General features: G+C 44.0%; 1 protein-coding gene across 1 annotated transcript in view; it reads left to right on the top strand.

Moving 5' to 3' along the window:
* Window positions 1-26,929, top strand: part of ryr2a (ryanodine receptor 2a (cardiac)) — a gene marked incomplete at both ends in the record, with an annotated part of 231,061 nt that overhangs the window by 124,564 nt on the left and 79,568 nt on the right. Inside the window, 22 exons of the mRNA XM_080790070.1 lie at window positions 2,111-2,214; window positions 2,448-2,552; window positions 5,376-5,550; window positions 8,750-8,958; window positions 9,623-9,814; window positions 12,411-12,556; window positions 12,916-13,030; window positions 13,530-13,690; window positions 14,064-14,223; window positions 15,651-15,737; window positions 16,918-17,049; window positions 17,551-17,645; window positions 17,822-17,997; window positions 18,308-19,008; window positions 19,099-19,299; window positions 20,352-20,457; window positions 20,812-20,958; window positions 22,756-22,883; window positions 23,039-23,184; window positions 23,939-24,053; window positions 25,508-25,640; window positions 26,015-26,118. Of these exons, the coding sequence (XP_080646196.1) occupies window positions 2,111-2,214; window positions 2,448-2,552; window positions 5,376-5,550; window positions 8,750-8,958; window positions 9,623-9,814; window positions 12,411-12,556; window positions 12,916-13,030; window positions 13,530-13,690; window positions 14,064-14,223; window positions 15,651-15,737; window positions 16,918-17,049; window positions 17,551-17,645; window positions 17,822-17,997; window positions 18,308-19,008; window positions 19,099-19,299; window positions 20,352-20,457; window positions 20,812-20,958; window positions 22,756-22,883; window positions 23,039-23,184; window positions 23,939-24,053; window positions 25,508-25,640; window positions 26,015-26,118 (3,638 nt within the window). The remainder of the gene's footprint in view (window positions 1-2,110; window positions 2,215-2,447; window positions 2,553-5,375; window positions 5,551-8,749; window positions 8,959-9,622; window positions 9,815-12,410; window positions 12,557-12,915; window positions 13,031-13,529; window positions 13,691-14,063; window positions 14,224-15,650; window positions 15,738-16,917; window positions 17,050-17,550; window positions 17,646-17,821; window positions 17,998-18,307; window positions 19,009-19,098; window positions 19,300-20,351; window positions 20,458-20,811; window positions 20,959-22,755; window positions 22,884-23,038; window positions 23,185-23,938; window positions 24,054-25,507; window positions 25,641-26,014; window positions 26,119-26,929) is intronic.

The following is a 26,929-nucleotide window of genomic DNA, read 5'->3' as shown; positions in this document are numbered from 1 at the left end:
GTGTGTTTTAATGTCTTTCTCCGGCATGCTAGCTAACGGCCTCCTCTAACTGATGTTAGGCTGGCTGCTTGGAGCAATCTAAACAGGCTGAGGCACTATTGATTAATCACCAATACTTGAACTGGAATAAATCACAAGTTCCACATTAGGTGGTACAAAATGCTCTCTGAGCCAAGGCCATGTGGTCTGACTCAGATGTAACATTCTCATGCCAGGCATTTTTAGCCTCGCGTGACCTAATATCCACGCAGTGATATTAGTAATATCATTTACTATATTTTCAGAAAGTGCACTTCGTTTGGCAGGTGTGAAGGCTCATTCGAATCCTAATGCGTATCAAAGAACCGCATTTTACTCCGAGCAAAAACGGGGGTTTTGCTTCGCTTCCAATCGCACTTGATTACGATTCGGTGCAGGTGTGAATGCAATCCGCAGTAAATAAAGGAAATTAAGCAAACATGTGGCGATACTAGACGTGGTCGAATGAGGAGACTGAAGCTCTGATCGAAATGAGGACGAGTACATTAATCAATTGCTTAAGAAAACACATAAAAACACAGCAGTGTATTATAGCCTACAGAATATTCTGTCTGTCTGTCTGTGCCGTAAACATGGAGTGCTCACTGTGTGGGGACTGGGGAGCAGGGACTTTCATCTCGATAAACTTGCACGTGCACGTTAATTAACACATGCACGTTATGATTATAATTGTATCACCATAGATTTCACTGTGTTGTAGGCTGTGTTGTAGGCTAGGTTTATGAATGGAACACATTGATTAAGGTCCCCCCTGCTGTGTTTCCAATTGCTACGGATGACAGTGTGAAGGCAAACCACAGCAAATTAAATATGCAAGAATCCCAAAATCTCCGCCCATACGCATGAATCTACCGAAGTATTAGGTGAGAATGTGACCTTAGTCTCGTCCCTCTCAGTATTCGATTTTCTTTTTCTCGCAATGTCCCGCCCCATATTTGAATACTGGGCCCTGGTTGGTTATAGCCTGGTTGCACAGACTAATCTGGTTGACTCGTCACAGTTTCGGTCCTTCCCCCCAATTGAGAGGGGCCGGACTTAATCTGCCTGGGGCAATAATGCATTGCAAAGGCAGACGAAGGTTGGCTACGCGAGGGCGAGGCTATAAGGCATTTTAGCAGTTCACTATACATTTATAATGACTGAGTCTACATAGAGCTCTGATATTTGGGTCAAAAGGTGAACGTACATCACAACGTTACTGTGGGATCAAACCAGTGATCTTACAGTCTTATCAGAATTGTTACCAATGTCTACCTAGCTTATCTAACACATTAAGACTGGGAAAGCATCTGTGTCATTTTAGATTCTTGCGTTGGCTATTCAAAAATTGCAGATATACAAGCTCGCAGCACGGCACATTTTTTTACATTTTTGAAAGAAGTGTGTGCGAAAAAGTGTGCGAACTACTGAATTTGAAGGCATTTGTAGAATCGGCGTCAGGTCTCAATGGGTGTATATTGCATATCGCAGCATCATTGTGGGTTCGACTAGCTGTGTTTAGTTAATTACGCCCAGTCGCATTGTGTTGCCATTGATCGCAAATGACTCCTGGCAGAGTAATTCTCTGTGAGCTGGGTGTGTCGAGGGCATGGACGCCTCTATTTAATCCCCCCACAAACAAATCATTAGAATACATTTACATTTCGCTCGCAAACAAAGCAGTCGGCACAAGTCCATTCATTTATTCAGATATTTCCTGGTTAGCTGGCTAGGAGAATTCATCATTTTGGCAGCCCGGCGGGTACTACCTCTATTGGAACTGTAGATAGGAATTAGTTGTATCCGTTCTCCCACAGTGACCACCAGGAGCTTATAGTGATGTGTGAACATAGATACGGTATATCAACCTGACATTCCTAGTGTATTTTGGGCATGATATTATATAATTTTTTAATTATAGCAAATCTGCAATCTCACAATGCAAGCTTGTACAGGAGCTCAGCTATTTGCTATTTGTAAATATTGATTGATCTTGTTTTCCCCCATCTCTCTCCATCTCACACACACACACACACACACACACACACACACACACACACACACACACACACACACACATACACACACACAGCGGCTAGAGCAGACCTCAGCACCTTGTCTGAAGAAAGGTTCCGCATCTTCCGAGCAGAGAAGACGTACAGCGTCAACGCTGGGAAGTGGTATTTTGAATTTGAGGTACGACGAGTTGTGATGATGATGATGAGGATGATGGTAGTGGTGTTGGTGTCCAATTGTAACAGGCTGCTGATGTATCATGTTGATACGGTTGGTAATGCTTTTTTGGCCTCTCCTCTCCTCTCCTCTCCTCTCCTCTCCTCTCCTCTCCTCTCCTCTCCTCTCCTCTCCTCTCCTCTCCTCTCCTCTCCTCTCCTCTCCTCTCCTCTCCTCTCCTCTCCTCTCCTCTCCAGGTGATAACAGGAGGTGAGATGAGGGTGGGTTGGGCCAGGCCAGGCTGTCTACCCGACCTGGAGCTTGGATCTGATGAGCAGGCCTTTGTGTTTGATGGCTTCAAGGTAACTGGTGGCTGCGTTTTATATTTTGTGTATGCCTCTGCTGTTCTGGGTTGTCCCTCCTTCTGTATGTCCATCTTCTGTATGTACGTCCACTTGGACTCAAGGATGAACTGATTAGAAGTAGGTGGCCAAAGATCAAGGTCAATGTGACCTCGCAGAACATTGTTCCTTAAATTGCTGCAAAGTCTTCACTGCATATACTTTTGTTTCCTTTATTGTTACCTACTGTATCTTGTGTATGAGTAGATGATTTTGTTCTATATCCTAAGACATAGTAATAACATACCATAGCATTCCACAGCATACAGATTGGTTCTAATAATGTTCTAGTCATTAAATTAAGCCCCGGATTGTAGCTTTACATGCTCTTCGTCAGACTAAGGGCTACGCAAAAGACATCATATGTGACCGCTTCTGACCAAGGCTAAGTCATTGGTTGTTCAGTTTGGCCCACCAGTTTTGGAGATATTACTTATTGAGTAATGTCTTTCAGAAAACCCAACTATTGCAGAGTTGGGAAAACAGGCTTGAAAGGTTCACTCCTGTGGTCTCTAACATTACACCTAGCTACATGTTTAAGCATTTATTTAATATTTACATTTCGATTTCAGACATCAAAAAGAGTCACGTATAGTGATTACCCACAGACCACCACACATAAATCTCACGTGATCGCATTCCTGAAATTATCATGGCTGATTACAATTGGGTGATTTGTACACACTTTGTACAACAAAATGGCTACTGGGCATAACAGTAAATCATCTTTGCTGCATGTCTCTCCCCTTCTCTCCCTTCCACTTTCCTGTCAAAAAAGCCAAAAAGAAAATCTATAATCCAGACTCTCCCACTTGGCCAGCATAATGCCGGTTGTCACTTAATTTGCACACACGTGTCCGACTGCCAGCCGTGCATTTGCTTCAGGGCGCTAGCCTAGATTATTATTATTTTTCCTGTAACAGGAAAAAAATTATCCCTGCAGAGATTGGTTTGGCACTCCTCAGTTTGAATTATATTTCGCTCGCCCGAGAGTTGTGGGTGACAGCCCACTATTTTTGCTGTGACCTTCTGTTTGTAACCACCCCTTAAAAAATAAATCTTCCACACCGAAGTTCTAGAGACTTATTGTAGGCCCTTTCCCAATTCCTTTTTTAACCCTACCCCTCAGCCCTTGCCCCTTCCCCTTGCCCCTACATAATGAGTGTCAAGGGGTAGGAATTGGTGAGTGTCAATTGCTAGGAATTGGAACGTCCCTAAATATTGAACGTCCCTTGCAGATATTGACATGTGATATAATATATTGATATACAACCTGTTCTCAGAAAATAGCTGATCTGCAAGCTCACTACAGGCCAGTGGTCCCCAAACTGTTTCATGTCAAGGACCCCCAAATTGACACTAATTAGCCCGCAGACACCCATTTGAAGAGATATGCCAGGGACCCCATAGATTTTTACGAATCTAGCAGTGTCACGGACCACCAGTGTGACATGCATTAGTCCATGGACCCCCATTTGATGGCATTTCTGTCTCTGGGACCCCCAATTTATATTGTAAAATCAATGTTAATTAACTCTGAGAGTGTACAAACTATCATTTAGCTGGGGACCCCCTGGAACTCTCAAGTACCCCCGGGGGTCCCCATAACCCACTTTGGAAACCACTTTCCATAAGCTGTAGATCGGCTATTTTGGGAGAAGAGATGGAACGTAAATATAACATTGCTGTGGTTATGATGAAATAAATATATTGTAATTTTGTCTCATCTTGGTAGCCCACCATGCATAATGTAATTCAAAATAGCTCATTCTGACACCTGCTCAACAGTTGTACCTGATTCATTCATTATTGTATTAACAGTTGGTACAATTGGTACAGATATATATATCGTATACAGGGTTAGAAAAAGGAAAAACAATTTACAGTATAGAAAGAAGGGGCTGTGGTCACTGTGTTCATTGTTTTTAATATCATTAAGAACAGAGTCATTTTCGATCAATAAAAATGCCATCGTGATTCATCTCCATCCAATGTACAGGCTGTACAGCAGCTTGCAGTCTGTTCCATAGCTGGTTTGCCTGGGGGAAAAAACAACTCCATTGCTAATTAGTTATGTAAGTTTTGCAACTACCAGCTATCACTGCAGCGAGTAGCCAACGTTATGCAGCGACAGCGTTATGTAGGTACAGTAGGCTATTTCACGGCTTTTATGAGCTCCAAAACTGCAGAATGTTGACATATCGTGGTCTGGGGGGTCGGACTGATGCCTGCTAGTTAAGCTAGCTTGCATCCGAGTTGTTCCACCGGGGCACCGGCGGTAAATAAAAAATAATAAAGTGCAGATGCCAAATGAATCGGTAACGTTGTATGAATGCAACGCTGTAGCATATCGTTAGTTCACGTGAGGTAACGTTAACCTTTGCTAGAGTTTGCGATGTTTTTGGCGATGCAGATTGTTAATACATTCAAATAATATTGGTTATTATCATATTTGTCCATAATAAAGGACAAAAAAGGCTTCTTACCTTGTCCGCCTTTCAGCCCTCTGTGATCTCCCTCCGTTTTAAGTCCCGTCGCGATGTCACTTGGTTTGAAGGGGATTCTAGCCCTAAGAGAATTGAGAAAACCCTTCCTCCTCACGTGAACGTGCATCAGCAAGGGGAAGGGCTAAGGGAGAAGGGGGTAATTGGGAAAAGGCCTTTATGTCTACGCAGTGATATTAGTCTGGCCATGCCAGGCTATCACGGCGCCGCATGCGTGTTGCTACATGTACATGCATGTATGCATTAATGCCCACTGTGTGTTTTGTCTTTGCCCATGCAGGCCCAGCTTTGGCACCAGGGCAACGAGCACTTTGGCCGCTCGTGTGGTGCGGGGGACGTGGTGGGCTGCATGGTGGACATGAACGAACACACCATGATCTTCACACTCAACGGAGAGGTGCTACTGGACGACTCTGGCTCTGAGCTCGCCTTCAAGGACTTTGAAGTCTGGGAAGGTTGGTTATGACACACACACACACACACACACACACACACACACACTCGCAATCTCACATGAACGCACAAATACACACATACACTCAGGTGCCGTGACAGACTTTAAGACATGTACACAAATAAGACAAACTCAACAACTTATGCACACAAACCCAGACCCAAATGCACACACACACACACACACACACACACACACACACACACACACACACATGGTTTGCCCGTGATTGATTGGGTCTTTACTTTATGTGGGTACACTTTCACATGCGCGTGCGTGTGTGTGTGTGCGCGTGTTGGTGGGTGGTTGCAAGCACTCCAACAATCCATCTGGACTGTCTGGTCTCCCATGGAAACAGGCTGCATGCCTTTCTAGTGTTGTCATAGGACTGGTACCGTGTGACACTTCCAGAACTGCAGTATCCTACGAAGCTATGCGGTGAAATCCTCACTATTAATCTAACGAATATACAAACTGGAACCGATCTATTTGGTTCGATTTTGTACACTCTTGTGCTGTGTTAAAGTGATATGTGTGTGTAAACAAAAACAAACCAAAACACTGTAGTTCAATAGTTCTATATTCTGTTTTCTGACTGTATTCAGGCTATAGAATGTTTGTTCAGTAACAGGAGTCTCCCCTTCTCTCGCTCTAATAATCATACCAGTTTACTGTTTTATCCAGCAGAGAGAATGTCCACAAAGATAATTTATCAGCCTCAATGTTGTAAGCGTTCCAGTTCCAAATTGCGTCTTCTTTATGTTTCATCACTTCCAATTTGACTTGTTCATTATGCATCCTGTATGAGTTGTCTCTCCTTCTGATAGCTGGTATCCAAAAATGAAAATGTATTTTCTGTAAGAGCTGGAGAGATGAGGAGATCCCTGTTATTGAACACCCTATAGCAATGATTTCTATATTGGTATATAGAGCTAGTTAACACTTATTTTAAGTTATTTTAGCCACACACAAACAAATCACTTACAGTGGTCTATACATTAACTAACGTTTGTACTGCATATGCTTCCACTGCTTTGATACCATAGCTAGTCTCAATTCACTCACTTCAATTTAAAATGAACATAACGGTTGAGGTGATATTTATGAAGTCATGTTTACAGTATATGGGTTAACGGCGCAGCTTGGGAGGGTGGGGAGACCGATCCGTACCAGCCGATGTGTACAGGGAAATGCTCAGTGTTAATTGAATTCAGGAGAACAAAAATGGACCCAAATTGTGTCCCTGCGGAACTGTCTTTAAGAAAAACTGTGATCTCCCGCTTCCTGCTCAAGGAATACTGCTGTAGTTTGTGGCTGTGACACTGAATGGGTATCAGTTGTAAGTGTTGAATTACACATTCAGTCTTCTCTTACTGTAGCTTAATTTAGACGCCAAATTAAAGAGCTGAGCTACACAATAACAATGTGTCACATCGCAACACGTTATCTTGTAGATCAGCTCCTGGCAAGCAATACCATTGTACTACGGAGGATAAATTAGTCTTCATCCAGGCAAAATGCCCTGAAACCTGATGGTTTTGGTGAGTCAACAACATCAGCTACCGGAGACTCCTTGATTCTTCCTACCTATACGGACAGTCTGGGACAGATGAGTTTTATTAGTCATCGTCTCTCTCTCTCTCTCTCTCTCTCTCTCTCTCTCACCACATCATGGATAATTTCACATTCAACTGCAGGCCACTCCCTGATTATTAAATAACTCCATCTATTGGCTCTATCAGGACAAAGCGTATACGAAACGATGCCACCTGCAGTGGAGCATTGTGCTTTTCTAATCCGCATCAAAGTATCGAAATCCTGACATCACTCCTTTATCGGCCTCCATCGGCAGTGATATCAGACGTTTTCCAATTGAATCACATTCATTAGTAGAGATCTTTATAAAACACTTGTTTTGATTGAATATTGTGTACAGTACCCAAACTTGGTACAATTTACTAAGGTAACTTGTATCATAAGTTGATACAAGTTGATCTGTTGCCATTATTGTAACTAAGTAGCATTGTTTGACAGAGCATTATCCAGGTAGAAAGATAACTTACAGATTGTTCAGAATGTTTCCTTGCTGGCATGCAGCAACTGATGATAGACCAGGGTTTCTCAAAGTGGGTGCCATGGCACTTTAGGGTTCTGTGATGCAAGTCCAGGGGTTCCGCAGAATACTTATATTTGGAATTGCCCAATATCCCTTCAGTTTAACCACTTCTTAGACCCTGTAGTCTATACTGAATAAAACAGACTCAAGTTGCACTGTCCTTTTTCTTTGTCAATCTACACTAAAAACTATTCGCCAAAAATAATTGATCTACAAGCTTACAACGCATGTAAGCTTGTGGATCTGCTATTTTTGGCTTATGTTCCCCTCAGAATACGGATGATGGGGTTCAAGTGGTTCAAGTATAATGTTATTTTCAATCTGTCCTACGCATGCTGACATTGTCCCAAGTTTTCCTCGTGACATAGTAGATTTACATATTTGTCGTATCGTAATATGACATAAATGTATTGTGCTAGTATCAATGTAATTCAGGGGTGCTGCGGATGAAACTTCCAGGGTTGAGTTTGAGAGTCTCTGCAGTAGATAGCTGACCAGAGGGAGGCTGCTATTACTGTATATATGAATGTTTATTACTGTATCTCTGACCACTGCACTGCAGTTGACACTGCACTGCACAGTGTCTCTAAGGACATGCATCTCGTTGCTGTCGGGCAGAAAGGAACCTAAACCTTGTATTGTATTTCCATATTCCATATTTCCATGTTCTTTGAATCTACTCTGAGTCCTCAGTAGGGATGGTATTAATATGGCCAAAATAATTGTGCTATTATCACAATACATTTAATTATATATTAAAATAAATTGCTTAAACGCCTTAAAATATCACCCTATTATCCATATTCTGGGGGGAACATTCATTCATTGTACAACCGCTATGGCAAGATTTTGTGGCAACGGTCCAATTACAGTGCCAACTCAGCTCCAGTGTATGACGGACACACGCTATGATTTATTGTGAGCGTGTTTTAATCATGATAAACGCAGTGCTAGCACCTCTACCTTGGCAGGCTACAGTCCTCCTGAGTGCCAAACCCCAAATCCCTTGGCTCAGGGACCACAGACACAGACATTTATTGATCCCGAGGGAAATTCCCTTTTTCCTTTACATCCTTCTACACAGGTTTCATCCCCGTGTGCAGTCTGGGCGTGTCTCAGGTGGGGAGGATGAACTTCGGTAAAGACGTGAGCACTCTGAAGTACTTCACCATCTGTGGCCTGCAGGAGGGCTTCGAGCCCTTCGCTGTCAACATGAACCGAGACATCACCATGTGGCTCAGCAAGAGGCTGCCCCAGTTCATACCTGTCCCACAACACCACGAGCACATCGAGGTGAGTGCATGGAAGGAATAATCAGTCTTTATTGTCCCAGAGAGGGGATAATCTATTCTCTCAGTCTCTCAACAAAGGATACACATAATATTCAACACAACTTAAAGACAATACATAGAGTCCCCAAAGTACAAAGCCAACATATCAGCGAGGCAGTTTGTTAAGCGCTGCAATGGCTGGGTGGACAAAACTCCAACAAAAACAAACTTATCTTATCGGGGGTTACCTGACACAAGACCTATATCACTTTGGGGATCCTTGAGAACCACTCACTGGTTTAACTGACCAACAGCTGAATCGATGCAAAAACACTTGTGTCCAAGTGTTTTTGCTTGTCTCCTATACTGTAGCAACATGCGTGTTTTGTTTTAATGTAACCTTCAGTGCTATACGGATGTTTGTTGGTATTCACTCACTGTCTTTTCCTCCCCTCTCTCCATCTTGTCTTTTCCTCCCCTCTCTTCATCTTTTCCTCCCCTCTCTCCATCTTGTCTTTTCCTCCCCTCTCTCCATCTTTTCCTCCCCTCTCTCCATCTTTTCCTCCCCTCTCTCCATCTTGTCTTTTCCTCCCCTCTCTCCATCTTTTCCTCCCCTCTCTCCATCTTGTCTTTTCCTCCCCTCTCTCCATCTTTTCCTCCCCTCTCTCCATCTTGTCCTCTAACAGGTGACGAGGCTAGACGGGACGGTGGAAACGCCTCCGTGCCTGAAGGTCACGCAGAGGTCGTTTGGGTCGCAGAACAGTAACACCGACATTGCCTTCTATCGACTGAGCATGCCTGTAGAGTGTGCAGACTTCTTCTCCAAATCCGCAGGGGCCACGTTGCCGGCCAACGGTGCCCTCTTCTCACCCAAGAAGGTAATGGGGAAATGTATTGATTGTTTTATAAAGATCTGATCTTGATAGATGTGGTATATAATAAGGTAAAAGGTAAGTCTAATGTCTTTGTTTGTACAATAATGTCTCCCCATGGCTAAACAAAAAAACATTAGGCTACAAACTGTAGGCCACATGGGTTTTCAAACTCAATTCCGAATAAACAAGTCATAGGGCCCTTATAAGAGGTCAACTATACACAACTCTACTGAAAATAATTGTGAACCCTAACAGAGCTGACATAATTAATGAGACATGAGGGAGACTCATAACGGTGGACAAATACCGGTAATAAATACGGTACATACACACAGAGGAGGACCAGCACAAATAACTAACTAAACCTCAACTGACCAAATCCCAATCCCCCTTTCTATCAAATGGTATGGTCTTTGGCTTGGGCCTTCTGCATAAAAGCTGGCTCCACCCATATAGCCCCATCTTTAGCCAGGCAAATGAATATAAACTGGGTGTGCGACTGTACTGTACAGTACTGTACAGGACACCTCCCAGAGACCACTCTCCTCGGGGTGCTGCAGTGGAAAGGGTCAGAGAGTTCAGATTATTGGGAGTACACATCCCTAAAGACCTCACCTGTGCAGTACAGATGGAGCAGGTGGTGAAGAAAGCACAACAACGCCTCTACTTCCTGAGAAGACTCTAGAAAGCTGGAATGGGCCCCAAAGTCCTAAAAGCTTTCTACAGAGGCACCACAGAGAGCATTCTGAATGGCTGCTTCACGGCCTGGTATGGCAGCTGCACCGCAAAGCAATGCAGAGGGTTATGCGAACAGCCGAACGCATCAGCGGATGTGATCTCCCCCCCATCGAAGCCCTTTACGACGATCGTTGTGTCAGCAAGGCTCGTGGAATTATGAAAGACCCAAGCCATCCCAACCGACTGTTTGAGATGAACGTTTTTACAGTATCAAAGCCACTGGAAACAGACTGCAAAAAAGCTTCTTTCCCCGAACTTAAAATAATGAACGAACTGATAAGAACAAGAGCGAAACTGGGCAAAGAAAAACGCTAGCAACCCCCCCCCCCCCCCCCCCCTGTATATACGAAACATAACCTCAAATTGCACCTTCTTAATAACAATATACGTTACTAAACAAATCAAACTGGTTGTGTTTCATGTATTCTAAGTGTCTAACACTGAAAATAAAAATAAAAAATAAAAAAGAAAATAAAAAATTAATTAGTGGCATGGTTGAGAGTGCAGTCTTAGCTTATGTGGTTGTGGTCACAGCCATCAGTGAACTTCGAGGAGTGGATAGAGTTAGCCGCAAGCACATTGGTATGTGCATCAGTTGCAATACCCTCCACTGACAGCCCAATCATAAAACAGAAAGGTCCTATCTCATTGTATTAAACTGCAATAAACTTGACATGACCTTGAGGGTTATATTGCCTTTACAGTACACATAATTTATACAAGTGCCATATATTGTCAACAGATGTCAACAGATTTGATTGACTATTAATTTGGTTGTTAATTTAATAATTGATTTGGCTCCATCATCCACAGCCTGACTGTGACTGGACAGTTGCCCAGCAATACACAAACAATTTCCTGCACTCCAGCTTGCTACTTTGTGCAAGTCTACAGTACTAGTGGTTCTCAATAGTGTGGTCCAGTGACTCTTCACGGCTCCAAAAAACTGGTTCCGAAATCCGAAATTAAACTGTGACATGTTACCGATTTCCGACCCGTTCCTAAAATATTTTCAAATACCGGTAGTTAAATAAACCAAACCTGAATGCATCCGTGACAATTTCGTCCGATTCCGACCCGTTCCGAGATTTCTTTCAAATTGCGTCGCCGAGTCCGACCAAAATCGTATCATTTCCGACATTCCGAGAGACCCGACCCAGCTGAGCCAGGCAGACATAAATGTGGACTATATAGAAATAATAATAACGTATTGACCAATTACCATTTTATGATTAAAGCGCAAGAGAGAGAAAGAGAGAGAGAGACACAGACAGACAGAGAGAGACTGCGCGCTGCAGTAGAGGGTGGGAGAGAGAAAAAAAGAGCCTCCTCTCTTTTCGTCTCCTCAGCGTGCGTGCATTTCAAATGAACCAAACGGATCATTTGTATTTTACACACAATCATCAGAGTTTTAGCAGAAGCAGATGCATCATGCATGTACCGGTCTTGGCTGAATGGAATATTAACCAGGCGCGACACTCAATGCCCTTATAAACAGCTCCTACTTTGCTCTCTTCTTTATCCACGTGTGGGGAATGGGATACACAGGAGAGTTACTTGTCATGGTTGCTTTAATCCTTCTTATATTCATTTGATTTGAGCTTTGCTAGTTTTCTCTCATCTCGTTGAGATCAACACTGTTGTCGGGATCCGTGATCGTGAAATAAAGTATAATTGCACGCCGTTGTTTTCATTCAAATCTTGTACTTTGTACGAGTTTGTACTATTGGCTATTATCGGATATTATGAGATGCCCACAATTGGGACGCTACAGTAGTGATTAAAAATAAACGAAGTGAACCATTATGTGTTGTGTTTGCCTATGATTTCTCTTCATGTGGTTCATCCATTTTTCTTCCAGGAGCTGGAGGACTTTGAGACGGTGTCAGACTTTGAGGTTCTGATGAAGTCAGCTCACGGTCACTTGGGCTCCAATGGGCAGGAGAAGGATGAATTCAATAACCACAAAGATTATAACCAAGAGAAACCTTCCAAACTCAAACAGAGGTAACCTCCATCCTCTCTGTATCGCTGTAAATTACCAGCTGTCTGTATCATATTAGTTTATTATTAGATTTATTTACAGTACATACGTTGGCATAAGAGTAATAGGCTACACAATGCTGTTGTTTTTGAGGGGTGCAGCCACTCCTAGGAACAGCAATGTCTGTCACTCCCTATGTCTGTCTGTATGTTTAGGGTACCAACAGGGGGCGCTGTTTCACTTCTTTCTTAATTGTGTTATTTATTATTTTATGTATCTACTAACTAAGGCATAGGCCTTTCTTTTCCATGGTTTATGTACATTATGCCTTCAGAAATGTATTGCTGTATTTCATCACAGTGTACATAAATGAACCCTGTAGGTTTATGTTGAAGAGGACGAAGCCAGACAACACCAGCACCTCCTCCACCCGTCTGTCAGAGGAGGTGATGGCAGATGAAAGAGACGATTATGATTTCCTCATGCAGACCTCCACTGTAAGAAACATGCATGCACACACACACACACACACACACACACACACACACACACACACACACACACACACACACACACACACACACACACACAATCAAGTACACACACACAATAAAGTACACACACAATCAAGTACACACGAGTACAATCGATCGATACAAACAATTGTCTTGGCGCTTTGCCCTTTTGACTGTAATTATATAATTCTTTGTCTGCTTTTCGCTTGAGGATCAGGAATTTTCATGGTCTTATACAGCATTTAAAATATGTTAACCTTTACCTGGTCATTTGATCATGCGTCGTTTGATCGGTCATCTGTTTTTCGAGACTTCAAGACTTGGCCAAAATGTCAGCATTTAACGGACACAAGACACAAAATGACAAGAACACAAAAGGCAAACTAATTGGATTGACGGCTAAATTAGAGTCTAGGGTGGTTGCTGGGGAGAGACAGTCTTATTAATGAATGTGTGGGTCTCTCTCCACCTGTCCCTCCAGTATTACTACTCAGTGCGGATCTTCCCGGGCCAGGAGCCCAGCAGTGTGTGGGTGGGCTGGGTCACTTCAGACTTCCACCAGTACGACGCAGCCTTCGAGCTGCACAAGGTTCGAACGGTCACCGTCACCCTGGGAGACGAGAAGGGCAAAGTGCACGAGAGGTCAGTGGAAGTGCAGAACGAGGACAGCTGGCGCTAAAGCAGTGGTTCTCAAACCTTTTTATTTCAAGGACCTCCTTGAGAGGATATTGGAACCAAATGGATGTTTATGGGTCCATTTGGTTCCATTTGTAATCTCAGAGGTACAAACCTGTACATTTGGAGCCCCTCAAAGAACCCGAAGGGTCCCTAAACGCCAATTTGAGAACTACTACACTACAGCATGGTCTGTGTGAAACCCCCACTGTTCACTTTCAGTGGCTTCAATGCAATCGCATTTCTTCTTTACATTAAATGTGCTCATCTGGTTTAGCTTTAGGTCACGTGTAGAATATGGTTGGTTTTTAATGCCGTGTGAATCATCATCTCTCTCCAGCATAAAGCGCAGTAACTGCTACATGGTCTGGGCTGGGGAAAGCACAAGTCCCGGTCAGACAAGGAATAACAACGGCTTGGAGATCGGCTGTCTGGTGGACACGGCGAGCGGACTGCTAAACTTCACTGCCAACGGCAAGGAGCTCCTCACTTATTACCAGGTACTGTTTGTCTGACCTTTGTTCATCAGTTCTCCACAAACAGCTCCGACCCCTCGCCTCTTTATGTCCTTCCTCCTTTTGCTTTTCATTCACTTCCTCCATTCCTTAATTTATCATCCCTTATTACATTCCTGCCTCCCTCCTTCCCTGCTTTCTTTCATCCTTCCCTTCTTCTTTTCACCACCTCTAGCTGACCTCTCAGCCATGGGATGCTAGCGTGGGATGCTAGCGTGTGTGTGTGTGTGTGTGTGTGTGTGTGCCTGCATATTTCCGCGTGCTGAAAATAGCCGATCTGCAAGCTCAGAACGTGTCGCCAGCCCTCGCTGGCGCGGTGCGTGAGTCCCCCTCCTCCCCCAGTTGTGTCGCACAAACAGGCTCTGTGTGTCGCTCAAACCGCGATGCGCCGTTTTTGTGTGTTCATAGGAGATAACACATTCTGCAGATATATTAAGGCAGCTGGTAATTAATTGATGTTCATCAATTCTTGTTTCTCTCCTAGCTCCCTTTTATCTGTCCTTCTTCCCCTTCCCATTCCCTCCTTCCCTTACTTCCTCTCGTCTTTGCTTCTTTCTACATTTCTTACTTCCTGTACCTAAATCCCGATTATGCGGTTTAATCCCATTATGCTACATTTATTCCAAAGTGTGGCTTCCAGGCCCATTGTGTGCCCTCTGAGGGAAAAGACTGCCCTGAAACCCTATTAGTGTCACCTGACATGACAATATAGGCCATTTGTGGCAGAATGAGGGAAGAGAGGTGTCCTCCCTACTTATTTTGAGCCTGTGTGGGGTCATAAAGTAAAAGTAAGGTATCACTTAGTAGGTTGGCATTTGATTCATCTGTATCTGTGTTGTGCTACATTTCCTTGGCTGTGCTTGGCAGGATACAGTCGGCGGGGAAGAGGGAGCTAGGCTAGACTCGGATAATAAATTGCGTAATTATTTGCGGGTTTTTTTGGGTGGGGGAACCAAGTATAAATCAGGTTTTAATCCAAGTAGGATAAGCCTTCAGTGTTTTCCCTCTGTGTGTGTGTGTGTGTGTGTGTGTGTGTGTGTGTGTGCGTGCGTGCGTGTGCATGTTTCTTACAGTGGAGGTCTGCATGAGGAAATCATAATCGTCTCTTTCGTGTGTGCGTGCTGCATGCGTGCGTGTGAGTGATATTAGCTTTTGCTCCATATCTGTTTTTAGTCTTGCCACATTTATGTGTCGAATGACAGTACTACTGATTTGTTTTTGGCGGTTTATCATAATAGTGTGTGTTAATGCAATGTATTGTATAGAAACAGTATATTTCAAATAATTTCATAATTATTTTCTCAACAGCGGTGGTCATTTCCTTGCTGCAGTGATGAATCAATGAGATATGTATATTTGTTTCAATAAATAAAACACAATAAAATCTACATTGCCTTGTTTTGTCTCTGTAGGTGGAGCCAAGTACCAAGTTGTTTCCAGCTGTTTTCGCTCAGGCCACCAGCCCCAACGTCTTCCAGTTTGAGTTAGGTCGTATAAAGGTAAATACTATGTAACCCGCTGTAATTACATAACCTGCTTTAATTACACAACCCGCTTTAATTACTTCAGTCTTTATTAGTAGCTTAATGACTAGTATTGATTATTTTTTTTATGTCCAATGTATTTGTGTTTAAGTTCATAAAGTTAACAGAAGTATGGATTTGTTTTTACGTCCGGACAACCCATCCAGGACAGGCTTCAGATGCGCCTGCTCAGGAGACTTCAGATGCGCCTCTGTCGTATCTAGGAATCAATAATTCTATGCAATAACCCATGTTCTTGTGCAAATGTACAGTTTACAAATGTAAACTGTTGTATTCTGTCTGTCTTAATTATCTGCAGTCACTCTGTCTGCAAGGCCTGCCTTTGTCATTCACAATCAGGGTGTCGAGATGGTTTGTTTACGTTTTACTGTCTGTTCCTGCTGCAATTTGTGAAACAATAGAATTGGTGTTGGCATATGGTTGATCAATGGGTCTTCAGAGGAACAGTGAACACGCCTACATTCTCACCTTAGTGTAACTGGGGTTAGTCAGCCGGGGCTGGTCACCTGGCTGTGGCCAGCTTGTTCCTGTGTGAGCCTATACGCTGTATGCTGTGCCTACTCTGAAATAAACATTGTGGAACTTGTCTGCCGTGCACATTTACTCTCCTGTATGGTAATTTAATATACGACACCTCCTCAGGAGATTTGATTTGGTGTTAGGAACCCGTTGCGACCGCAGGCAGGGTTCGAACCCGCAACCTTCCGCATGAAAGGCATATGCTCTAACCTCTAATTATTCGGGATCCAATTCAAATATGGCAAAAAATAGCAGATCTCCAAGCTCAAAACGCACCACAATGCGCACCACACTGTGTGAGCTTGTAATTTTTGCCACTTTTGTGTGACGAATAGAATGACGAAGCATTCATTTACAAAAGAAAAAGGTTAAAATACAGAGTTTCTGCCAGATATGCAATCTGGCACTCTAAATTGAGTTTGGAAATATAGTGGCCCTCTCCCACTATCAAAGTTCTATAATAACATGGCCAAAATAGCTAAGTCAAGGTTGAATGTGTTTTAGCTGGTGCGTTACAGTGAAAACTCCACTCACAGACTTCATGTCTGTCAAACTCCACTCTATGTTTCTTTATTAAATAATACCTTTTAACCTTTATCTGTATTTTATCTTCTAGAATGTGATGCCTCTATCAGCTGGTCTGTTTACGAGTGAGAGAAAGAACTCCGTTCCCCAGTGTCCTCCACGACTACACATCCAGTTCCTCACCCCTGTGCTTTGGAGTCGCGTTCCCAATCACTTCCCTAAGGTACATTCACTGTAGAGTCGGTCGGACCCACGGTTGTCCACAACTGCCACAAAAGGCCTCTGCCCGGGCTCTGGACAGGGCCTCTGCCCATGGTCCATATATGGAACAAATACAGAAATCTCCATATATGGGTATAAAAGGGACACAGACAGACGGGTGGAACGGGTACTCTGACACGGGTACAATAGGTTAAATCTGGTGGTAGTTATTTGCAGAAGACATTATTATGGCGCCCTCTATAGGCTGCATGTTCCTGTTGCATTCTCCCAACATCTCTAAAGACATCCTAAACGTTACCTTGTCCCCAAAGTAAAACTCAGCTAAAGGGCTTGAAGGCACTCCGCTCTACGTCATGCCCCACAACACTCCTTCTGTTCTACGATCCACGGTGCCCGCAGCCCCTTGTGGCCTATCAATCATCAATGTCCAATCTATGTTATCATCAATAGCAGCATGTTGACTGAATGAATGTGGAGTGTATATGTTCTGTTGTGTCCTCAGGTTTCTGTATCCAGAGTGAATGACAGACTTGGCTGGTTGGTTCAGTGTAACGAACCACTGCAGTTCATGTCACTGCATATACCAGAGGAAAACAGGTATGCACGCACACACACGCACACGCACACACACACACACACACACACACACACACACACACACACACACACACACACACACACACACACACACACACACACACACACACACACACGCACCACAAAACAAACACGACTCATTCATTCATTCATTGCTTGCTTCCCCTGTCTCTCAGGTCTTTGGATATCTTGGAGTTGTCTGAGCAGAAGGACTTGTTGAAGTTTCACTACCACACCCTGCGTCTGTACTCTGCTGTCTGCGCTCTGGGCAACAACCGCGTGGCCCACGCCCTCTGCTCCCATGTGGACGAAGCCCAGCTCCTCCAGGCTATAGAGAATAAGTACATGCCAGGTAATAGTAATCTCCTTGCCACATGGAATAACTACATGCCAGGTAATAGTAATTTCTTTGCCACATGGAATAACTACATGCCAGATAATAGTAATCTCCTTGCCACATAGAATAACTACATGCCAGGTAATAGTAATCTCCTTTCCACATGGAATAACTACATGCCAGGTAATAGTAATTTCCTTGCCACATAGAATAACTACATGCCAGGTAATAGTAATCTCCTTGCCACAGAGAATAACTACATAATAGACAGATAATAGACCCCAGTTTTCATGTGGAATGTGGTTGTGTTTCTCATGCTCTCCAGGACTCCTCCGTACCGGCTACTACGACATCCTCATCGACATTCACCTGAGCAGCTACGCCACGGCGCGCCTAATGATGAACAACGAGTTCATCGTTCCCATGACCGACGAGACCAAGAGCATCAAGCTGTTCCCGGACGAGAAGAAGAAGCACGGCCTCCCTGGCATCGGCCTCAGCACCTCGCTGCGGCCCAGGATGCACTTCACCTCGCCCAGCTTCGTCTGCGCCACGTGGAGCCGCACCAACGCGTCCGGGATCAGCGCCGCCAGCTCGGACTGCTTCCAATATAGCCCAGAGTTACCGCTGGAGACCCTGAAGACCAAGACCATCGAGATGCTGACCGAGGCCGTGCGCGAGGGCAGCATGCACGTGCGCGACCCCATCGGGGGCAGCACGAAGTTCCTGTTCGTGCCGCTCATCAAGCTGTTCTACACGCTGCTCATCATGGGCGTGTTCCACAACGGCGACCTGAAGAACATCCTGCAGCTCATCGAACCCTCCGTGTTCTCGGAGGACGGCGGCGGAGGCGGCGAAGCGGAGGCGGAGCCCACCAAGGACAAGCAGGAAGGGGAGGCCGGCGATAAGGGAGGGGAGGTCGACAACAAGGGAGCAGAGGGATTAGGAGGACTGGAGGAAGGGGGTAGGAAAGTGCCTAAGGAAGGTCTGCTGCAGATGAAGCTGCCTGAGCCAGTGAAGCTACAGGTGAGGGTCAATGCCAGCTGGAATGTAATGTACTCCCCTTTGAGGACCACTAGTTTATGGTGTTTACGTAGATGTGCCCGTTTCCCACAGATGTGTCATCTGCTGCAGTACCTGTGTGACTGCCAGGTGCGGCACCGCATTGAGGCGGTCGTCGCCTTCTCCGATGACTTTGTAGCCTGTCTCCAAGACAACCAGAGGTTTCGCTACAACGAGGTCATGCAGGCACTCAACATGTCTGTGTCACTCACGGCCAAGAAAACCAAAGAGTTCAGGTCGCCACCGCAAGAGCAGGTGAGACCTCATGGCCACTTTCACAGCATCTGACATGCTGACAAATATTTAGGTTAGGTGTGGAGTCAGTTTATTTTTTTCCAATTGCTGCTACAGTACTATACACTGACTGTCATGTATACTGTATAGATGTCTTCTTTTTATTTTATTTTTTCATTATCATTATTGTTATCAATCAATCAATTTAATTATGCCACATACAATTCTTACAAATGTAGTATTTCTAAAAATGCAGTGAAATGCATGCACGTGGCATTCTGGTTTTTGAGGTGTGCTAGCCCCTCCTATGCCCAGTTTTGTGTATTTGTGTGTACCCCATAGCGATGATTTGATTGGCTGAGCAATGTGTGTACCCCATAGCGATGATTTGATTGGCTGAGCAATGTGTGTACCCCATAGCGATGATTTGATTGGCTGAGCAATGTGTACCCCATAGCGATGATTTGATTGGCTGAGCAACGTGTGCACCCCATAGTGATGATTTGAGCACGGAATGTGTTGTATGATGATGTATGATGATAAGAGCGCCCCTCACTTCACACAAGTGTGATTTTTTAAATTATCTTTTTGACCTACTTAACACAATCAACGGCCAATGAAGGCCCCCAGTAGACGTTGTCATGGCGTCAAACTCAGTACTGCGTGGTCCAGTTTCCGGCCCAATGTCTAATTTGGCCCTGAGCACTGAGCATGCAGACATTACATGATCAGTCTGCATAATTGAAGATCACGGGGGAAACCAAATGTTTGTATCAAATCCTTCGGCTACAAGTAACTACTACATAGCTTGCCATATACTGTATTAGCACTGTTGGATGAAACGAAACAAACGGAAAGGAGCGCACACCAGTAGTGGCGAGGTGCTCACCACAGGAGATAAAACTTTGACATAAGAAAAGAGGCAAGCAAGTTGCCTTCTTCAGGTTATGATGAAAGGTAGGCTGAAACGAAACAGAAACTCTTTGGTGGAGCAACACTAGAGGTGTGTATAGAAGGCAGGTAAAACCATGAGAACAAGGCCTTCTCACTTCTAACCATGAAACCCCCTGCAGATCAACATGCTGCTGAACTTCAAGGATGAGAAGCAAGAGTGTCCCTGTCCTGATTTTATACGAGAACAACTGATGGACTTCCATGAAGATCTCATGATACACTGTGGTACTGTTCTGATGGCTTACACATGTTATATTTAATTATTATGTGTGTATACAGTATATGTACTGTATATTATAACTCGAGCGATGATGCTGTGATGATGTGAAAACATCAACACTCAACATCAACACTCCTCGATCGCCTCCTGAATCCATCCTATTCAGCATCCACCTTCAATGTATTCTTCATTGCATTCATTGCATTGCATGTTAAGGCATTCATTGCCAAAATAATTGCAGAAGCAAATAGCGACATTGAGTTAGCATTGACAGTGTTCATAATATAAGCACGTCATTTAAATGCAACATTGAAAAGGTTTTGATCTGTTGATAATCCCGTATCCCTGTGTTCCTCTAGGTATCGAGATAGATGAGGAGAAGGCGAGCGACGCCGACAGTGACTTCACCATTCGCGGTCGTCTCCTTAGGCTGGTGGAGAGCGTGGCTTCTCTTCACAGGAAGTTGGCCGACCACCTGCCCAAGAAGAAAAAAGACAAGAAACCCAGTGAGTGTTCCGCCCCGACGTCTGGACCTCTTCCATGCAGACAGAACATTGTGACCAGTGTGGCAGTGAAATGTTGTCTGTGATGGAGCATTAAAGGCCGGTCCAGATACGGCCTCTGCCGGCCAGCGTTTTATTCGGGAAAATGTCATAATTCCCACTTGTTTGGGAAATAAGAAAAGCGTAGCATCTCCCCCTTCTTGTGAATGGCAGTGTTGCCAAGTCTGCTTATTGGCTATTTTCAGTGTGTGTGTTTCAAAAGTGTGTGTGTGAGCGTGCGTGGATGCTGGCAGCTCCATTGTGTTAACAGCTCAATGTGTGAATGGACGCGGTGATTGTCCGGTGAATTTAAGTGGACGTGACGTGTTGATGCCGCTTCTATTGTTGACGAGTGGAGCCTCCCCTCCTCCATTTCCAGGGGTTTCGGAGGGAGAGCTTTTGACTTGGAAATATTCATCGATCACACTTCCATGATCAATGGCTCATTTACACCAACAAAACATAAACATCTCTTCAGTAATAGTAGTCAACAAGCTACATCTGGCATTCTTTCCCTGTGCAGTGCATTGATCATTGCATTTCCCACGGACTGTCCCTGTGTCCATACTTTAGTGGGAGGAGTAGTGTGTGACTGTGCGTCTACTACCCACACACAACTGTGTGGGTAGTAGACGCACAGCAATGTGTGTACCCCATTATATTTCATATAATGAAGAGCTGTATTTCATGTAATGAAGAGCCCTATTTCACGTAATGAAGAGCTGTATTTCATGTAATGAAGAGCCCTATTTCACGTAATGAAGAGCTCTATTTCAGGTAATGAATTAAATGCCGTATTTCACTTAATGAAGACCTATTTCTCATACTGAATAGCTTTATTATACTGTATACCCCATCGTACGATGGTGTCGGTCGCCAAAACATTGCAGATCTACAAGCGCCCAACGCACGGCTCTGGGCATTTACACTCAATACATCGGCTCACACTGGCCATCTCCGTAGTAGACCCTGCATGGTCATTCAACCAATCAAAGCTCTGAGACATTATCGACGCGGCGTGTGTGAGCTGAGCCGCTAGACATTTCAGGAGGTGCATGAGCCAAGTGGCTCACTCACAGCCTGAGAGACGTTCCACATTACTTTATGTCCATGAGCCAAAAGATCTGGCTCACGGGGGTTGTCATACACAGTCAAAATGAGGTTTAACAGCGCTCTGTGGGGTCTCGACACAACAGACAGCCTACAGTAACGTTGGAGGGTGGAGCCTGTGTGAAATGGAGCACTTCGTTATGCTTCATTAATAGAACAACATCTAGAGTTTAGAACAGTGTTTCCCCGACAATGGGTCCCTTTTTTACGTTTCCTAAAAATAAAAAAATAAATTAATCAAATTTGAAAAACGTGAAAATACCAGTCCAAAAATACACCCCACCTCCCTGGGGGTCCCGACCCACACCACAGGTTGAGAACCACAATCTAAACCACTGAAAAACGTATGTTGATATATACTGTATACTGTAGCTAAAATCTAAAATAAAACGGACAGCTTTACCAGTTTTAATGAGTTAACCACTGTACAAACTATTAGTTCTGAAAGGAAAATGGAGTAGGTTGAAGTTAAAAGTGAAGTATTGTATGTATGTACTGTACCATTGTACCAGCACACTACTGCGCTTTTGAGATTTTTAGCAGTTTTTTTCCTTTTATTTATTTTTATTCCGCGTCCAGTCTGCAAGGACCTTAAGTGTGTGTGTGTGTGTGTGTGTGTGTGTGTGTGTGTGTGTGTGTGTTTCCATGCAGGTACCTTACAGCAACTGATCTCAGAGACCATGGTCCGCTGGGCTCAAGAGTCTGTGATTGAAGACCCAGAGCTGGTCAGAGCCATGTTTGTCCTGCTGCATCGCCAGTACGACGGCATCGGTGGACAGGTGTGTGTGTGTGTGTGTGTGTGTGCGCGCAACTCTACATATGAAATGTAACATACTCCAGTGAAGTCACCATGCCGGCTTGTGATGGACATTTTCGTCAACATTTCGTCTCTCTCTCTCTCTCTGCGTGTGTGTGTGTGTGTGTGTGTGTGCAGGTGCGTGCCCTACCTAAGACCTACACCATCAATGCAGTGTCAGTAGAGGACACCATCAACCTGCTGGCTGCTCTGGGACAGATCAGATCTCTGCTCAGCGTTCGCATGGGGAGAGAGGAGGAGAAACTGATGATCAGAGGACTGGGGTGAGGACACTATGCAGCTGGCCCGGCCCAGTTCACAGTAGAACTCATGGTCAGAGGTCTGGGGTGAGGACACTATGCAGCTGGCCCTGGCCCAGTTCACAGTAGAACTCATGGTCAGAGGTCTGGGGTGAGGACACTATGCAGCTGGCCCTGGCCCAGTTCACAGTAGAACTCATGGTCAGAGGTCTGGGGTGAGGACACTATGCAGCTGGCCCTGGCCCAGTTCACAGTAGAACTCATGGTCAGAGGTCTGGGGTGAGGACACTATGCAGCTGGCCCTGGCCCAGTTCACAGTAGAACTCATGGTCAGAGGTCTGGGGTGAGGACACTATCTGGCCCGGCCCAGTTCACACACAGTAGGGATACAATGATCAACAAACCTCACCTAATGTAGCACTTAATACTAACAGGGTGAGATCAACATTCTCTTAGTATGTTAACTTTGCCCTGTGTTTACATAACATAACAACAAATACATTAGCGAAGGTACTACTGTCTATGAAGAGAAGCTGAACTAGTCGTGATTTTCTCTTGATTCTCCTTATTGTTTTAAATAATAAAGGATGAAAGATAGCCTGATGAAAAACGTTGCTGTTTCCCTATTAAAGTTTTTTCACTGCATTTGAAGACAGTGTGCGTGTGTTTGTTCTTTTTAAAATAATAGGGGAAATGTACTCGTGACCCATAAAAATGTGTCTGTGACCCACAAATGGGCTGAAAAGTGGTTAACCTCTTCCCCTCTCTTCTCCCACAGTGACATCATGAATAACAAGGTGTTCTACCAGCACCCCAACCTGATGAGAGCTCTGGGGATGCACGAAACCGTCATGGAGGTCATGGTCAACGTCCTGAGTGGAGGAGAGTCCAAGGTATCGCCCACGGCTGCTTTTAGCTCAATACGCTCTATTGGAAAGCAATTGGGATTCTTCTTTACTTCCTTCACGGGTCTCAATTATTATACTAATTACGGTTCTGTTCTATTCTGGTCAGACAGAGTCAGCGTGCTGATATTGTATTGGCGCACTGCTACACCAGTGGGTCTCAAATTAGGTGTACAAAATTAATGGAATCGATTTGTACACTCTCAGAGTATGAAATGGAACAGCTATAGTAGCCTTAATTAATATAATTGGTAAGACCTGAGAAGGAAGTAAGGAAGAGGCACATTTTCTTTCCAATATGGCTTCTGTTCTATTGGCTCTTAAAGAGGCTTTTCAGATTTGATTTGTATTGGAGGCTACAGTGTAGAAGTTCAAGTACTTCTACTGGCAAGCATGGCGGTCTCTAGGGCTTCATTCTGGAACAGTTTCCAGTGATTTCTTTCAAGTAATATTTTCATCAAAGTGATTAGAACTGTAATATTGGGAAACAAGCAGAAATTGTAGCAATTGCAAGAAATAGCACCCAGGCAAGCACATAGTTTCTCATTTGTACAGTTACAGACCTGTAAGGGTCCATTTGGAACCCCCTATAGAGTGTCGCAGTCCCGCCTCCTTTCATGGCGACGACAGGCCCGGAAGAGAATTCCCCATTTATTTTTCTCAGAGACATTTCAAAAAGTATTTATTTAAAGACATTTAAGCCTCGGACAAAGCCAACTCTTGTTGTGACAAATCATGACAATAAACACAATGTTTTGTCTCCCATTCTAAATCAAATAATTAGAATGGGAGAAAAAAAGTGTACCCTTCCCTTTTTTTCTTCTTTCTAATTATTTGATTCGCCCAAAATGTGGGGGTTTATTGTCATGATTAAGTCACAACAAGAGTTGGCATCGTCCAAGGCTTAAAATGTCTTTAAATAAATACTTTTTGAAACGTCTATGGGAAAAATGAATGGGGAATTCTCTTATGTCGTTGTCATGAAAGGGGGCGGGACTGCGACGCTCTATAGGAATCAGTAAATGGAACGGTTAGGGGATCGGACCGTCAAGAGGGAATCGTTAAGGAACCGGAATCGTTAAAGGATCCCAACCCTAGTCCTGAGTCCTGACCAATGACCATGCATCAGCATGTGATGAGTTGGACTTGGGAGTGTGAATGTGTTGGCCAGGTGTAGATTGCAGCATTGAATAATATAAGACCACCTCTGTCCCGCATGAAACATGTTTATCGTGTAGACCTCCCGTTAGTCTAAAACCTTTCAATTGCACTCAAGATACATGTATCTCAAAATCTATAATGGGGGGACCTGGAACAGCATGACCTCTAGGGGCTTATAGACGCCATCGTCATCTTTTGTTATACGATAAATATGTAATGTCCTAACGTGTTTGTGCCAAGTCAAAGTGACATAATAGACCTATATTGTGATCTATCTTCAGGAAATTACATTTCCCAAGATGGTGGCCAACTGTTGTCGGTTCCTCTGTTACTTCTGTCGAATCAGCCGCCAGAACCAGAAAGCCATGTTTGACCATCTAAGCTACCTCCTAGAAAACAGCAGCGTGGGACTTGGTAAGTGTGTGTGTGTGTGTGTGTGTGTGTGTGTGTGAGTGTGTGTGCGCGTGTGTGTGTGTGTGTGTGTGTGTGTGTGTGTGTATTACTACAAACATTAATTGTTTTACAAGAGGCTGTTATTGTTGATAACTATTGTTTAATTAAACTTTTCAAAACCTCATGTTCAACATTTCATGTTTGACAAACCCTTGATCTTCTCTTCTCTTCTCTTCTCTTCTCTTCTCTTCTCTTCTCTTCTCTTCTCTTCTCTTCTCTTCTCTTCTCTTCTCTTCTCTTCTCTTCTCTTCTCTTCTCTTCTCTTCTCTTCTCTTCTCTTCTCTTCTCCTCTCCTCTCCTCTCCTCTCCTCTCCTCTCCTCTCCTCTCCTCCCAGCCTCTCCTTCCATGAGGGGATCCACTCCTCTGGATGTTGCGGCTGCCTCAGTGATGGACAACAATGAGCTGGCCCTGGCCCTGAGGGAACCAGACCTTGAGAAGGTGACACATTATGCACTTGCTCACTCTTTCACCTTCTCACTCAGGGTGCCTTTTCAGAATGAAGCCCATATTGTAAATATTTTATATTCACCACTGAAGCCATATTTCATATTATTTATCGTACAACAGTGATGCTTGTTGAAAATGGTAGATTTATGCTATTTGATGATTTGTGCCTATAACGACCACTAGAGGCTCCCTGTGTGCACTTGATTAGCTAAAAACATAAAACAACTACTGGTAATAGCATAAAATAACCTCAAGTTAGCTGAAAGAAATGTAAAAAGATAATGTATAAATTGACTTCCTCTGGTTTAACACAAGTTAGTGTACCATAATGTCTGAAGTAGCCTGGTTTGAAATGTTCACTCCATGATAAACAGTGGTTGATAGTATAGTTCAAATATGATATTTCTTGCTTAGTGTGTTAGTTTATGTCAATAACATACAAATACAAGGAAATAAATAGTAATAGTAAATAGAAATAAAATGTTTTATTTGATTATGTGAACACAAGCACCCTCTAGTGGAAAGAAATCTTAACTCAGTTGTTCTCAAAGTGGGGTCCAGGGACCGTCAGGGATCCTTGAGGGGGTTCTAAATGGACCCTTACAAGTCTGTAACTCAAGAGTGTACAAATGGAACCACAGGTCCATTTGGTTCCATTTCTACACTCAGTTATGGGGGTGCATGAGAACCACTGACTTATCTTTCTCTTTCTGCATTCACGTTGTTTAGTAACGTAGCAAACTGGTTCTCAAAACTTTTGGGGCTCATGGCAGCCCTGTAAATAACGTTTCCATCACATACA

This window comes from Protomyctophum bolini (assembly GCF_963924005.1).
Source record: "Protomyctophum bolini genome assembly, chromosome: 18".
Lineage (NCBI taxonomy): Eukaryota > Metazoa > Chordata > Actinopteri > Myctophiformes > Myctophidae > Protomyctophum > Protomyctophum bolini.
Note: the sequence above shows the minus strand (reverse complement) of the source record. Positions and strands in the feature narration are given on the sequence as shown.